This window comes from Anarhichas minor, unplaced genomic scaffold, assembly GCF_050575085.1.
Source record: "Anarhichas minor isolate MPS153535 unplaced genomic scaffold, ASM5057508v1 ptg000136l, whole genome shotgun sequence".
NCBI classification, from domain to species: domain Eukaryota; kingdom Metazoa; phylum Chordata; class Actinopteri; order Perciformes; family Anarhichadidae; genus Anarhichas; species Anarhichas minor.
Window position 1 is genome coordinate 21,988,627 of NW_027466582.1, and position 17,031 is coordinate 22,005,657.

General features: G+C 44.0%; 1 protein-coding gene across 1 annotated transcript; it reads right to left on the bottom strand.

Moving 5' to 3' along the window:
* Positions 1-14,026: 14,026 nt before the first annotated feature.
* Positions 14,027-16,694, bottom strand: LOC142942443 (gap junction Cx32.2 protein-like). The gene has a single exon (XM_076084765.1). It carries the CDS (start codon positions 16,122-16,124, stop codon positions 15,267-15,269), a length of 858 nt encoding a protein of 285 aa, XP_075940880.1. The 5' UTR covers positions 16,125-16,694; the 3' UTR covers positions 14,027-15,266.
* Positions 16,695-17,031: the final 337 nt, after the last annotated feature.

A 17,031-nucleotide genomic window follows, 5' to 3' on the forward strand; every position in this document is an offset into this window, starting at 1 on the left:
GCCCTGACACAAAGACCAGTCTGCCAGAAGGGGTACATATACAGGAAGTACTATTCACCAAGAGAAAGGGGAATTGTACCACTATTCCAGTCCCTATAGTTAACAGCACTAAACACAGTGTCGTACTGAGCCCACGCACAAACTTAGGGCACATTGAGATGGTGAAGGCAGTTTACCCAGCAGCAGTGCAGCCCGTCATGGAGGGACAAGCAGCACAGACAGAGCCGCAGGACACAGGAAACACACCACCTGATGAGATTGGCGGAGTCAACACTGACATACCATGTCCAACCCAGAGTGACAGCAAAGCATGGGACCCACCTATAGCACTGGATCACCTGACCAGCGAGCAGCAGGCTATCGCAAAACAAATGCTGAGAGAGGAGTGTAATGCCTTTTCAAAAGATGACATGGACATTGGCTGTATTCCAACACTGAAAATGCACATCACCTTAAAGGATCAGACTCCTGTCCAAAAGACTTATATCAGTGTTCCAAAACCGGTTCACCAGGAAGTGAAGGAGTACCTGCAAGAGCTCCTCAACAGGGGCTGGATCACAAAAGCAAAGTCACCCTACTCCTCACCAATTGTCTGTGTCAGAAAAAAAGATGGTAGCTTGAGATTATGCTGCGATTACAGAGAATTAAATCGTAAATCAGTGCCAGACAGACATCCCATCCCGAGGATACAGGATATGCTAGATAGTCTCAGTGGGAGTTCCTGGTTTTCAGTGTTAGATCAGGGCAAGGCATAACACCAAGGGTTTCTAGATGAAGAGAGCCAGCCTCTCACAGCCTTTATAACTCCATGGGGCTTGTACCAGTGGATATGAATCCCATTTGGATTGAGTTCAGCACCGGCTGAATTTCAAAGGAGTATGGAGGAGTATCTATGGGGACTATGGGATGAGATCTGCCAGCCATATCTGGATGACAATCTAGTCCACAGTAAATCTTTTCAGGATCATGTCAACCACACACAGATGATTCTGAGGCGGTACCAACAACACGGCATCAAGCTCACATCAAAGAAATGTGAACTATTCAGACACAATGTGAGATTTCTGGGGAAGATCGTGTCTGAGGAGGGATACACAATGGATCCTGCAGAAATAGCCTCTGTGCAGGCTTTAAAGGAGAAACGTCCTACTACCGTTGGAGAGGTAGGACAGTTTCTAGGGTTTCTCTCCTACTACAGATCTTACATACAGGACTTTTCACGCCTGGCTAAGCCATTGTATGACCTGTTAGCAGCCCCTCCAAGTGGCACAGATCCTCCTCCTAATACCAAAGTCCTCAAAAGAAAAACAACACCGAAAAAAGGGAAACAGGGACAGTTGCCTAGTGGGACACATGTGACCTGGACTGAGGAACACCGCCAAGTAGTGTGCCAGCTAGTCGACAAGCTGTCCAGCCCACCAGTACTCAGTTACCCTGACTTCAACGAACCATTCGTCCTCCACACTGATGCATCACAAGAGGGCCTCGGAGCGGTGTTGTACCAGCAGAGGGAAGGCAAGCTGAAGGTAATAGCCTATGGCTCCAGAACACTTACCCCTCCAGAAAAAAAATATAATCTGCATTCTGGTAAATTAGAGTTTCTGGCACTAAAGTGGGCTATTTGTGAGCGCTTCAGGGACTATCTGTTCCATACTCCTTTCTTTGTTGTGTATACTGACAATAATCCGCTCACATACATACTGTCAACTGCAAAGTCACGAGTCTGAGAGGTTCACCCAAAATCAGTAGCTCTAACTATGTGTGTGTGTGGGTTAGTAGAGAGAGAGAGAGAGAGAGAGAGAGAGAGAGGGAGGAAGAAAACCAAAAACAAAATAAAAGAATCCCAAAACAAACAGATCTTTGTCACTGCGGTGAAATGCGAGTTTGTCTCCCTATCACCCCGAAACTCGGTCGGCCAGACGAGAGTCGGCCACCGTGGTTTTAGTCTTTAAAGTGATAGAATCACAAGCTCCACATCCACTAGCAGCGACGGATCTAATGCGAACGCTTACAGCAGGAAATACACAATATAACGGGACTCCGTGGTCCGCGATGCTGGCGCAATAACACGTTATAACACGGTAGGGTCCGTTTCCCGTGGTAGGAATCAGTCAGTCCTCGAGAGATGAGGGCTCTCGGTGGCGCACTCGATCGGAGCTTGCGCAGACTCGTTCCCCTCGCTGCAGAGAGGGGTCTTCTTAACGTCGGCGGCGTGCGGGAGTCGCTCGTCTTTGGCCGGAAATCTTCGGCTCTTTAGGGGCTCAGTTGCCCTCTTTTGCCGGCGATGTGTGCACTAAAGGGTGGGAGGACGGGTCGTAGAGATTATCCGTTCTCACACTACGGGATCCAAAACTCAAAATAAAAACAGTCTGTAGTTTAGACCAGCGAATGTAACATGTGACCTGATAGGATTTGGTGAGGCCTCGGTTCCTCGTGAATCTTCTTGTTGCCAGGACGAGGTCCGGAGGGAAGAGAGCGAATGGCGTTTCCTGCTCGCTTATAAACCAGGTCTCGAACCCAGTGGGGGGCCACTTCTTGGCCAATGAGGGGCCAGGATCAAGTTTTGGCTGTGCTGGGAGGTGTAGTCATTCATCTTGGAGTTTCCATCAGACGTTGTATGACAGGAAGGAGTATGGATGCTTCTAGACTAGAGCCAGATCCCAACATCCCCCCTTTGGTCTGAAGAGCGGGGTGCTGGCCACGGTCTTTAGAGCAAACCAAGGGCTGGCACGTGCATCCATGTGGTATCACACTGTCCATGTATTCCCGAGAACCTGAAGAGGTTAGATAATCCAAGTATTCCGGGAACCAAAAGCAGTGGTTAAAACAGTGTTCAGAGTCCATAGAGTTCAGAGTTCATAGAGTTCAGAGTCATTGGTATCTGAGTTCATAGAGTTCAGAGTCATTGGTATCTGGGCTGATGACTAAGGTGGCATCTGGGCAGATGACTTTAACTACATCTACCTACATCTACCATCATACACAATTCAAATCATAGGTGAGCAAAACATTATTCCAAATAATTAAATCGCTAATCATGATTTTGTGATAATCCTAGCATTATAGTGTACAGTATAGTGTCAAAGAAAGTAACAACCCAAATAAAACAAAACAAAACACAAAAGAGAGAAGAGAAGAATAGAAAGAAGAGAAGCACAGTGGTTACTGCTTCTACTCCTAGACAGGACTGGAGTCCGTCGGCGGAGCAGTCGCAGGTTGGTTAAAACGTGGGGTTACGAATAGGAGGGAATCCAGTCTGGTCTGTAGCTTCTGGATGTATTTATACATAATATGTGCGACGATTGCTGTAATTATCCAGCCACTAAGGAGTCCCAGGGCAACCATGCTGATGTGTTCCTCATAGGGTGTGAACCTGCTCAAATGATTAAACAATGTGGTAGTGAGTCCAGTGGGTTTGAGACTGAACTGGACCAATTTCGTCCCTTCTGTTAGAAGCTGTTGTTGGATGTTATCATTAATGGTGAGGTTGTGACCTTTGAATGCGTCCATGATCTCAATATCTATGTCGTGTGTGTCTGGATTGAGGTGATGGAGGACAATATCATTGATGTGCATGGTGGCTCCTTGGGGGACTGTTAAAAGGAATGTCTGGTTTTGTAAGGTTAGCTTAGTGGCTGTGTCATGGCGATCGTAGGATATGAGGACTTCGGTGGCAGGGGTACTAACCAGCCATCTATTACCCGCTCGTTCTACTCTCGTCTCCGTCCCTTCATCCTTGACGGACAAACTACCTCGGCAGCTCTGCTCAGGGGACTCGGATCTCAAGCCGCAGAGGTAGCCTGTTATGTCCCTAACGAAAGGGTTGCTCGGGCAAACCCAGTGGATGTCTTTAGTTTTTGTGCACATGTTTAGGTTGGGGATGAGGTAGAGAGAGATCGTCGTCATGATAAGCCACGATTGGCGGTGTTGCAAGGTGTACATGTGTGTCACCTGTCCAGAATTCGACATTCAACACAGACTTCATTCGATACACATGTTGTCTCTCTATGATTGGTAGATTAAGAATTAATCCTATTTCTAAGTTTTTTGGATCTACCGATATTGGGATGGCGCTGCCAAGACTATAGGCCAGATGTACCTGTGATGGTTGCACAACAGTAGTGGTAGCAGATTTAAGGATTTTGTCAACGAGGTCCAGAGGGACCAGATAGGCTGGGATTTTTCCACTGGTCAAGCTGTTGACAGATGAACTTATTTCTCTGATGAGGTCCTGCATTAAATCTCGAACTACTCGTACATAGGTTATGTCTTCTTTAACTACTTCTGAGAGAGTGGCTAAGGCATGCAAGGTATTATTGATGAGAGCAGAATGTAAGTTTACAGTGACGATGGTTCCCTGAAAGGTTTTACCTAGGCCCTGTAACTGTTCTTGTTGGAGTTGGATTCGCTGTTGGATCTCTGGCATTTCATTGTCAAGTTCTGAACCAGTACATAGGATGAACGATTGTTCACCTCAAGCAGGGGCGTCCCACAGACTGTCAAGTTCAGTTCCCAAAAGCGGGGCAGGGGCTGGAAGAACGCCTGCGCACTAGGCAACTTCTGTCCCTTAGTGATGGCGAGGCGGATGGAAACCCCTGCAGTGCGGGCAGGCACTGTCATGCCAGTTTCACTGGCGACTTGACATGCCTGGGGAATAGTTTGCCCCGATACCATGTGTTCGGGTTCGGTGATGAGGGGGTAACGCTCAGCGCTAGCTTGGGGCCACAGAACTTGGTGGACCGTGTCCAATACAGCGCCAAGTCTTACTAGAAGATCTGCACCAACAAAGAACGGGGGATGAAGTTGAGAGACCACACTTATCAGGTGCGCCACCTGTTTACCTCCAATCCGTACGTGGAGGGCACACACCCCAATGGCTTTGAGCAGGGTTTGCGGTAACTCAGCCGAAAGAAGGCGGTGGCTTCGTTGAACGAAGACTGGAGGTGGATTTTGCTGGCAGAGCGTGGTGAACAAGTCTTGGCTGACAGCTGATTTTTCAGACCAGAGTGCCACAGAGCTTCTGGATTCATGATACCATTGAGGTGTACGCCCCCCCTCAAGTGGGGGGCATACAATGCTGAGGTTGTGTTTTCCAACGAGCAAAGAAAAGATTGGTGATCACGGGAAAAGTTCTGGTGGTTTGGCTGCGGCGGTTCTAGGTCCGCAGGCGGAATGGGCTGATCCGAATCAGGGTCAGTTTCTGGGAGGGGCAATGGCGTCGGCAGCTCATTTTCCTGAATGACGGTGACCTGTCCGTCTGGAACCGACCCGTCACCAATGAGGTTCAGGGGCTTTGGTGTGTCTACCTGTGCCCAAATGTGACCCCGATAACAGTCAATGAGTGGGGCCAATCGGTCCAAGAGGTCCTGGCCAAGGAGTAAGGGTTCGGTGTCTAGGATGCAGACATGGATGGGATGCTTCAGAGTCATTCCCTGGGAGGCGATGTCAACCCAGGCACGTTTGGTGATGGGCGACTTATCTTGTGTGTAGCTGGTGATGCTGACCACGCAAGTTTCACTTTGCAATGTCGTACCAAGGGAATGCATTGCTCCAGCTACCATCAAGAAGGTAGCGGAACACATTAGGCTAATTTCTGACCCGGAATCAAGTAGAGCAAGAGTGTTATGGCCCCCCAGTACGACTGAGATGTATATATGACGGGCATTGCCTTTGCGAACAAGGTCACCCAAGAAGGTCAAAGAACGTGGGGGGTGCGAAATCGGGAGTGGCTGTTTCCGGGAGTGTGCTGAGTTCTCTTCCCCAACCTACAAAGTAGACTTTAGCAGCAGAGGGGAAGGTTGCTGGGCTTAGTCAGGTGGACGGCGAGTTGGTGTCAGGTTTTCCTGACGAGTTTGGTGGCGTTACCTGAGGCTTTGCCTTCTCCAACTGCTTGACTGCCTCTTGCACATATTTGCGGATTAGGCTCTCAAGCTCGGGCTTCGCCACTTCCCGTTCGGGGAGTTGGGGAGCCTTCCCGTTATACCTACCTGGTGGTGGAGGATTGTGTTCAAACCTCCTTTTTGGATGGGATGTAGGTTGCTGCCATGGCCTTACCTGATTTTGCCCTTGAGGGTGTCTTTCACCCCCACTGGTTCACCAACCGCCACGGTCGTGGGTTCCTGGGGCGTGGCCTCTCGTTGCCTTCCAGCGCTAGGTCGGAGTCTCCCGACTGTTGGATACCCAGGACTCTGGCGGTGTCATCGTGCCTCTTTGTCGGTCATCCGCGTGTCTCCCATGCAAGTTGCGCGTACTTTCTAATCTCTGGCATGGTGAGGTTACTTGTTCTGCAATGCATAGTAACATCGTATCTCACACTGTCGTGGAGGTTGTGCAGGAATAACGACTTGAAGGCTTGGTCCTCCTCTAGACTCTAGAGGCGTTACGTCCCTGGAAGTACACAGACCTCAAACGCATGAAGTAATCTCTCGGGGCCTCTAACCTTCCCTGAGAAATGGCAAAGGCACCGAGGGTGGCAGAAGCTGGGTCGGGGTACAGGGAGTACTCCTCCCTGAGAGCCTAACAGAGGCTCGAGTAGCGGTCGCGGATTCCCGGCTGGAGCGTTTCCATGAAAACATGGACGCTTCGAGCCGTGGTCTTCCATATTAGTTTGAGTTTTTCACGCGATGAGGGGCGCGATAGGTCGAGGAGGCAGCGATCGATCTCCCTTAGATAATCATCAATGCTCGACTCACGGTTACCGGGATCGAAACGCTCTACATCTTTTGCAAGAGACTCAATCTGCCGGGTACGCAGGCCCTTGGCGCCGATGGGGCCTGGGCCATCCGAGTCGTCTGAGTCTCCATACTCGCTGCGAGGGCGATAAGGACGACTATCCTCCCTCCGTGAGGGGGATGGGGTACGTTTTGTCGCACCCGTGAACTGTGTGGAGGGTATCGTTTGCCGGTTGATGTGGTTTTGAAACCACTTGGGCCTCCTAGGACCTGGTATTGGTCGTCTCTCCCCCTGGTTGGGGATCCCGTTCGGTCAAAACGCAAGGTGGTTCGACTCTCGGGGAATGAGATGCCTGAGTCCAAGAGGTGACTGGGCTGAGAGGCCCTGTAGCTATCCAAAATGGCGGCATGAGGGGCTAAATTGGGAGTAGCAGTACTTACCGGGGTTTCTGGAGTTCCTTCATGCCTGGTATTGGGATTTCTCTGAGTATTTTGAAGCGTTTTCAATCTGTTATTACTCTCTAATGTCTTAGAGAGCTCCGTGTGGACCTCCCTGAGATCCCTGCGCAGGCTGCTATTTTCTGACTGAAGAGTTCGACAGTCGTTTCCCAACTGCTTGACCTCTGTTTGGAAAGCACGGATTTCTCGTTGCAGCTCATCACTCTGCTCTCGGGTTTGGGCAGCTTGCAGCTGCATTTTCTGATAGTAGGTGAGGAGCATTGCTCCAATCACGTCCTGAATCAGGCGCTGTGGCTTCCCGGCCGGGTTGTTTACATAAGCCACTAGCTCCTCTAATTGCTCCTCACATACGACAGTGTTGTACTTACCAAAGTACTCTCTCTCAGCTGTCGTGAGTTTGAGGACATCGGCCACCGCATCTCGTAATGCGGCGTCTTCTGGAGCTACAGCTCCAGGAGTAGGGGGTTTGTTGTCGCTCATTCTCTTTCTCAGTGGTTCCCACTCCCAACTCCCAGTGGTTATCAATTCCCTACTGTTAGAAAGAGACTGGTAGTGTTTACGGTTAATGCAGGCGCACAGTGAAATGCCTAGTTCTGTGACTTACAATTTCTACTATACTACTCTGAGGTATTAACTACTGCTTGGCAACCAAAGGTACAAAAAAAAAAATGCTAATGTGGTTTTAGCACTTCTGGCCTGTGACAGCTGTGTGTAACTTTCTTTGAGGGATTAAGAAAAACAAAACAAAGTGTTGGTATTACAAATAAACGATCAAATCTACTAAACACAGCTGACTGTTAGTTTAGGAAGTGAAACGAATAATTTAACCTGGAAAGGCAAAGAAATAACAAATTTCAGAAAGGAAATTAAAATAAAAAATTGAATTAAAATTAAGATTGAAATCAAAATGAAAATAAGGAAAGGTTTTGAATACCAAAAATCAAAGGTCGAGAGTGTGGTTAAAACAGTGAGTGGGTTTCTGTACATTCTGACAGAAACCAATCGAATCTAATAATAAGATGAATGCAGTACTGAGGCTATTGTTCTTGACATCCACATGAATATTAAAGTCACCTACAATAATTACTTTATCTGTTTTAAGGACTAGACTTGATAAAAACTGAGAAAACTCCGATAGAAATTCAGAATACGGACCTGGGGCCCGGTACACTATAACAAATATAACTGGCTGTATTGTTTTCCACGTTGGGTGTGAAAGACTAAGAACCAGGCTTTCAAATGTGTTATAATCTAGTTTAGGTTTAGGGTTTAATAATAGGCTCGAGTCAAAGATGGCTGCTACTCCACCTCCTCGGCCGGTGCCTCGAGGAATGTGAGTATTAATATGACTTGGAGGAGTTGATTTATTTAGGCTGACATATTCTTCATTACACAGCCAGGTTTCAGTAAGACAAAATAAATCAATATGATTATCTGATATTAGCTCATTTACTAGTATAGCTTTAGATGACAAAGATCTGATATTTAAGAGTCCACATTTAATTATCCTATTTTGTTGCACTGTTGCGGTAGTTTTAACTTGGATTAGGTTATTTTGTTTAACTCCTCGATCGTTTATTTTTGATTTAATTAATTGAAGTGGCCGTGGGGCAGACACAGCCTCTATGTGGTTTTGGGTGAGTAACTGCTCTAATGGAAGCTCAGAGGAGTGTGTAAGACTGCAACTCTGCTTCCTGGTCTGAACTCTGGGTTGTCATGGACCAGGTCCATACAGAAACTGGGTCAGATTTGCAGAAATGAGATCTGCTCCATCCAAAGTGGGATGAATGCCGTCCCTCCTAAGCAAACCAGGTTTTCCCCAGAAAGTGTACCAATTGTCTACGAAGCCCACATTGTTTGCTGGGCACCACCAAGACAGCCAGCGGTGAAACGATGACATGCGGCTAAACATTTCATCATTGGTCAGATTCGGGAGCGGGCCAGAGAAAACTACGGAGTCCGACATGGCTTTTGCGTATGTACACACAGATTCCACATTAACTTTAGTGATCTCAGAGAGCCGTAGTCGGGTGTCATTCCTGCCGACATGAATAACAATCTTACTGTATTTACGGTTATCTTTAGCCAGTACTTTCAGATAGGACTCAATGTCGTCTGCTCTGGCCTCGGGTATACATGTAACTGTAGCCTCTGGTTTCACTAGCTTCACGTTTCTCAGAATAGAGCTACCTATGACCAGAGTTGGTCTCTCAGCTGAGAAATCAACACTGCTGGGTGCGGAAGACCCGTTTGTAACGCGAAGTGGCTGCTGGCAAGTCGAGTGCTTCGCCCCAGGTTTAAGCCTCCTGGAGCAGAGAGACGGCTAGCGGGAGCCACGTCTGTTTGGGCCGCACCGGCTACGCCCGCAGTCACCAGCGTCTTAGCTTCCATGGTGCGGAGCCGTACTTCTATCTCGCCTTGCATCTAACCATTGAGTTACCTCCGTCTTCGCCAACGAACTGTGGTCAAGTCAGCAGACACTCAGATCTCCGTGGTCAACTCAGCATACACTTAAATTGTAGTGCACATATACGCTGAAACTTACGGTAAACGCAACCAAACGGCACAGATCGGGAGCGAGCGAAGAACTTTGCAAAGTTAGCGGAAAGATTAACGTGAGACAACTTCCGGTTTTCTACAGACGAACATCCGGTTTTCAGAATAAGACGCCAACAAAGTATACATATTGCATAATGAAATGAGATTAAATGAATTATATTCACATTAAGTATAAAACATGCTACCTGCATCTCCTGAGTTAAAGGGAAAATACACCTAAATTGTGCGTAAAGTGTCTTTTTTCTTTGATTTGAGGGTTGCTGGAAGTTAATAATACCTGACTGACGGTCAATTAAGATATTTTACAAAGCAAAAACTCTGAACTGAATTTGTATCTTCAAATGGCACATTTTTTAAATGTTTATGGTGCTATGAAAATGTTTTTCTCAATAATTCCACGCAACGACTAATGCATATATGTTCAGGACAAAAATGGGTAATATCACAATATTTAAGGTGCTACAAAAATATTTTTCTCAATAATTCCAGACAATGACTGACATGTATGTGTTGGGGACATCGTTGACTCCACCCATACTGAATATTAGACATTTTTACTGTACCAATTAAGAGATATTTCAAATTAAAGCTCATACATTTGAATCGAGAAAATATCTAATAAATGGATATTTGAAGTGTAATAAAAAGTATTTTCTCAATAAGTCCAGACAATGACTGATATGTATGTGTTGAGGACATCGTTGACTCCACCCATACTGAATATTAGACATTTTTACTGTACCAATTAAGAGATATTTCAAATTAAAGCTCATACATTTGAATCGAGAAAATATCTAATAAATGGATATTTGAAGTGTAATAAAAAGTATTTTCTCAATAAGTCCAGACAATGACTGATATACATGTGTTTACTGTGGTAATGAAGAGATTTTTTAAAGTAAATGTCCATTAAATTAATGGACATAAATTAATTTGTTCCAAGAAATATCCAATAACTGAATATTTGAGGTGCTATAAAAAGAGTTTTCTTCATAATTCCAGATAAGAACTGATGCATATCTGTTCAAGACATCTTTGACTCCACCCATACTGAAAATTTAACAATTGTACTGTATCAATTAAGAGATATTTAAAAGTAAATGTCATACATTTGTACCGTGGAACAGGTCATTTCTGAATATTTGAAGTGTTATAAAAAGTATTCCCTCAACAATTCCAAACAATGATTGATGTATACAGGTGCATCTCAATGAATTAGAATATTATCAAAAGTGTGATATATTTCGAGTGTTTATTTCTTTTAATTTTGATGATTAGGCTATGGCTTACAGCTAATAAAAACCCAAAATTCCGTATCTCTACTACTATCTCTACTATTACCACAGTAAAAATGTTTAATTTTCTGTATATGTGTAGTCAGAGATTTCCTCAACTTATATGCATCAGTCATTGTTTGGAATTATTGAGAAAATAGTTTTTATAGCACCTCAAATATTCAGAAATGTACCCGTTTCTGGGTACAAATGTATGACTTTTAATTTGAAATATCTCCTAATTGGTACAGTAAAAATGTCTAATTTTCAGTATGGGTGGAGTCAACGATGTCCTCAACACATGTATATCAGTCATTGTCTGGACTTATTGAGAAAATACTTTTTATTACACTTCAAATATTCATTTATTAGATAGTTTCTCGATTCAAATGTATGACTTTTACTTTGAAATATCTCTTAATTGGTACAGTCAAAATGTCTTATTTTCTCTATGGGTGGAGTCAACGATGCCTTGATTACATATACATCAGTCATTGTATGGAATTATTGAGAAAAATATTTTTGTAGCAGCTCAAATATTGTGATATTAGCCTTTTTTTGTCCTGAACATATATGCATTAGTCATTGTGGGGAATTATTGAGAAAAACATTTTCATAGCACCTTAAAAACTTGAGAAATTTGCCATTTGAAGATATAAATTCAGTTCGGAGTTTTTGCTTCGTAAAACATCTTAATTGACTGTCAGTCAGGTATTATTAATTTCCAGCAACCCTCAAATCAAAGAATAAATACACTTTACGCACAATTTAGGTGTATTTTCCCTTTAACTCACGAGATGATGGTATCATTTTTTATACTTATTGGAATATAATTCATTTAATTATGCAATATGTATACTTTGTTGGCATCTTATTTTGAAAACCGGATGTTCGTCTGTAGAAAACCGGAAGTTTTCACGTTAATCTTTCCGCTAACTTTGCAAAATCCTTCGCTCGCTCCCGTCCTGTGCCGTTTGGGTGCGTTTACCGTAAGTTTCAGCGTATAGGTGCACTACAATTTAAGTGTCTGCTGAGTTGACCACGGAGATCTGAGTGTCTGCTGACTTGACCACAGTGCCAAAGAGTAGGGGCGAAGGGTAGAGGAAGCCCGGGAGGGAGTATTCTCCATCAGGACTGTGAAGCAGTTGGAGGTGGTTAACGGAAACTCCCCAGCTGGTTTTCTCAGGAGGCCGCGGCGTACCACCTCCGTCCAGGATGCCGGTTTCGGAGTGGAGCTATGGGTCGGGTCTATAGCATATGATTTATTTTAAATTGTGTCATACATGTGTAGCTAACCTTAGCTAACATAGTCATGCCTCAGGTGCATGTAACGTTAGCCCACAGTGGGGCTTCATGTCAACACAGCAGCCTTCCATGTCGTTCTTTAAAAAAAGAGACTCCATGACACTAACAACATGAAAACAAAGTGAAGTGCTGCTACATTTAAAATTATTTTGACAAAACAGAGCAGTATAATGTCAACTTACCTCCCGTCAGTGTTTACAGTGGAAGCAGAGACCAAGAGCCAAGTCAAACCCACCAATAGAAACTCCTGGCTCATTCAGCAGCGTATGCCCCGCCCACTACATCCAAACTCAACTCGTAGTTGTTGTTTTTTGAAAGCATAGGGTCTTAAGTGCAATACTTGAGTAAATGTGCTATATTACATTCCACCACTGCATTTGAGAATTGCTACTGTCATCTATTTATAACAAGAGGTTTAGGGTCACTATAGAGCAGAGGTAGCCAACACGGTGCCCGCGGGCACCTAGTCGCCCGCAGGGACCACGTGAGTCGCCCGCAAGCATGTTCTAAAAATAGCACTAGTCATCATGGAGCTCCGTCTAAACATTTCAGTTGCTGTTCATTTTTAATCAAAAATGCTTGCATTATTGTAGATTTTAAAATGACAATATTTCTTGTCGTAAGGGAGTTGGGTACCCGGAGGCGCACGGCGGACAGCCAGGAAGAGGCTGCTGTACCGCACTAGGTTTTCAGGTTCCGAATGGCGGCCACTTCCGTTGGCGCCGGACGCGCGCCGCGAGCGCACCCCGTCGTTAGGTCCGTCAGTCCTCGGAACAGGCCGGTGGGCAACAACTCTTGGGTGGTGGAGGTAGAGGCGAGGCAACGCAACCCGACTTAAAAGGCCCAGACTAGAGGTTTGAACGCGGGCGCCCGAAGATACTAGTTTCTTCGTGGAGAAAAGGGTACCATTAGAAATGGTGTCGGTGACAACAAACGGGGCTCCCGCCATGACGGGCCGGCATGCAGGTTCATTGCGCAATGTAAAGGTGACCCAGACTTCCCAAAATGTCTACATTACCACTGCATCATTCACCAGCAGGCGCTATGTGCAAAAGTAACCGGCTTTGATCATGTGATGACTCCTGTCGTGAAGATCATAAATGGCATCCGATCCAAAGCCAAACACAGGATATTCATAACTGATGATTTGTATAAACATGGGACAGAGTTGATTTGTTGATCATGATTTGTTCAAAAATGTTACAAAAGTGGTTAGTACAAACGAGACATGATTTGAAGATATGACAGTTAATGATTTCATAAAAAATGTTAGAAGTGATAATTTTTACAAAAATATAACAGGTGTGATTTTGAACCAAATGCTACAAATGTGCTTATTCATACAAAACTGTCAAGAACGATATTTACTAAAATATCAGAGATGTGATACTTCTGACTTTCAAATGTTGAAACAGAATAACAGAAATAAATATTTAAATATATCTGTGTTTCCTACCATCATTGTTGTGGAAATCATTGTAATTATTGTGAGGAATAATTAACATTGACATGTGATCAGACAGTGTCTTCACACATTATTATTAAAAGGTGATCTGTGCAACTTTGTTATTCAGGAAGTTTGTATCAAACAAGTAGACCTTCGTACTACTTGGTAACCTTGAAGTAGCTCTCAGTTTCAAAAAGGTTGGTGACCCCTGCTATAGAGCAACTGGTTTATAAATAATTTACTGATAATTAAGACATATTTAAATTATGTTAGAATGATGAGTTAATTGGTAAACTAATGGATAATGATAAGTCCTTTTGATAAAGGGACATTTATTTCAGCAAAATGTAACTCAAAATGGCAGTACAAACATCTCATAGTTCATGTATGGGGTGACTGCAACAACCTTCACCAAAACAATGACTAAATATTTTTTCACTCTAGTCTATTATTGACCCTGCAATCCATTGCATCTGATAAGCTCATATATTAAATTAAATTGATCCCAATGAAAGATTATACAAAGTATTAAATATATATCTCAATTGTTTAGGTTATGTGACACGTCTTGAAAATTAAGTAATGCAGTATTGAATATTAATTATATTGTGCAGTATAGCTTCTTTTAAGAAATGTAACAGCCACCTAACACATGGTTAAAACTTTAACGAGTACAAAAATGACAATTACTAATATAAGACACCATGTTCTGAACAGACACATTAGACATTACAAAACCTAACAAAATTATTAGTTGCATTTTTGAAAATAAAACAGCAAACTTAACAAATTACTCATACCAGCACTAGGCATTAGGCAGGCATGATTAGAAATGTGGGCCGTCCCTATCACCACAAAGGGGGATACACTAGTCACTATATATATGTATATAAACATAGCACAAAAAGTAAGGAAATTAGTGTTTGGTAGATTATTTCTTTGTTGTAACAATGCTTCTTGGCAATAAATCTTATTCCGTTGGAAAGCCTGTTTATTTCCCTTTTAAATGGTGACACATTTGTAAGGAACATGCATTTGTGGGATGAGCAGCAGAGCTGAGTATGTGGGTTGCGCCCATGAAAAATTTGCCAAATCTTCTCTGCCAATGCCAACAGAGCGGTTTATCAGAGACGACCTCCAGAATTTGGGAGTGGAGAGGATGGAATGGCCTGCCAGCAGTCCTGACCTCAACCCCATTGAACACTTGCGGGATCAGCTTGGGCGTGCTGTTCGTGCCAAAAATTGTCTGGAGGCTTGTAGACCAGCTGCAATAACCAAACAAGAAAGGGATCTGTGTCTGCCAATATAGATAATCAAATATCAGCAATTAGTATAGACGGCAAAAAAACTTGATCAGGGATCTCTAAAAGTTATATTTGCTCCCTTTTCTCTTTGGTGCTGATCCGACCAGTGACTCTGATCGATGATACGATCTGAACCGTGAGTTTTATGATCCGTTGCACCACTAATCTAGACTGATAAAAAACACTATAGGTAAGGTGAGGACAAATATGTGCTTTAGATTTGAAGCACAATAATGATTGTGATGTATCAGGTGTCCTTCTCTTTACTGACAGAGTCGATGTGTTTGTCATCATTGCAGAGGCCTGTTAGAGGCAACAGTGTGGTACCTCCATACAGGCTGCTCAAGGCCCCCCATGTTTGGTTGGATGGGCACTGTTGTGGCCTGAGCACATGCTGCTGGGTTTGAAGCAGATTCCTGGTGTCTCTCCTCTTGTTACAGAGCAGGTAGATTATCTCCATGATGTTGAGGAGCACTGAAATGCCTGAAACTACAAGCATGAAGATGACAAAAATAGTTTTCTCTGTGGGACGGGAAATGTAACACTGGGCACCACTTAAACGGGCACAAGGTGGAGACATGGTACAGTGGAAGTAGGGGACCATGAACACAGGGCCAAAGATGTAGAATTGGCCCACACTGAATCCCACTTCCAGGATGATCTTGAAGATCAGCTGGGTCATGTAAGTGCAGAAGAGGATGCCTGTTATCTTCACCTTCCCTCTGTCATCTGTATACTTGGCCTTCCTCTGTACAGTTCCATTAGTGCTGTCCCATAGCCTCTCCAGCATCTTCTTCTCTTTGTGGATGATGTGTACAGCATGGCCCAGGTAGACTAGGGTGGGCGTTGACACAAAGGTGATCTGCAGGACCCAGTAGTGAATATAGGATATTGGGAACATCCAGTTGTAGCAGGCATGTTTACATCCTGGTTCCTGGGTGTCACAGTAGAACTCTGTCACTTCGTCTTCCCAGACTTTGTCTGCAGCAGCACCCAGGACAAAGATCCTGAACAGGAAGAGGATGCTCATCCAGATCTTCCCCACCACGGTGGAGTGAGACTGGACTTTGTCTAGCAGTGACGACATGTAAGACCAGTCCCCCATGGCTGGAGGCTACTGTCTGAAGTGGAGGAGAAACACACAGACATCAAACTTACAGTTGTGGATTGAAAAGTTAATGAGACCAGTACAAAGATAAAGCATAATACTCTAATCTTTTATTTGTCAAGGTGTCTGCAATTCTTATATAGATAAGACCTCATTAAATCCAGAGATAATTAAATATAGTGTCTCATGAAATAAAATAAAAACAATTAAAAAAACAAGAAAGAAATAAATTAAATAATATTTAACTCGGTTGACCCGGCCTGACTGATCCTAGTGTCCTGTTCTGGAGATCCCTGACGGTGCCCTGGTCGTGCTTTGCTGGCAGTGGAGGGGGCGATACTACCCCTGACATTTTTTTTTACAGATGTTATTATTTTGTAATTTATGCAATTTGCCCTTTCATTTATGTACTTTCTTATGGTCTTTTCTTTCATTTCAAAAGGCTCAGGCACGCACACACAAACACACTCCGAAATCACACCGTTCTCCCATACACTGTCTATATGTTTGCTGGCTTGTATCTCACTGTTCTTGTCGTCCTCTTGTTGTTATGTTTATGTATTGTCTCTTGTCTTGCAATAAAATAAATAAATAAAATGAAAAAGCCGATATGATTTTGTTTTTTCCTGATAATAAGAAAACTAAGTGAAACATGGAGGAAATGTGCTGCTGCTAGATGAGGGTGACAAACACAGGTAATACCTAGAATCGTAGTACAGCACAAGAGCTCCTCCTGTAGATCACCATATTGAATGATATATTGTACAGTTAATCGAAAACATGTGTGCTTGGCTTTGTTTCTGTCCATCTACGTAAGTCCCGGTCCTTGATTATGATTGGCTGAGCCGCAGTCGAAGTTGTTGTATAATACTGACTGCGTCAAACAGATTGTCACAAAACGTCA

Coding starts and splice junctions, on each gene's coding strand:
- LOC142942443 (XM_076084765.1), bottom strand. CDS start 16,124: ATGGGGGACTGGTCTTACATGTCGTCACTGCTAGACAAAGTCCAGTCT.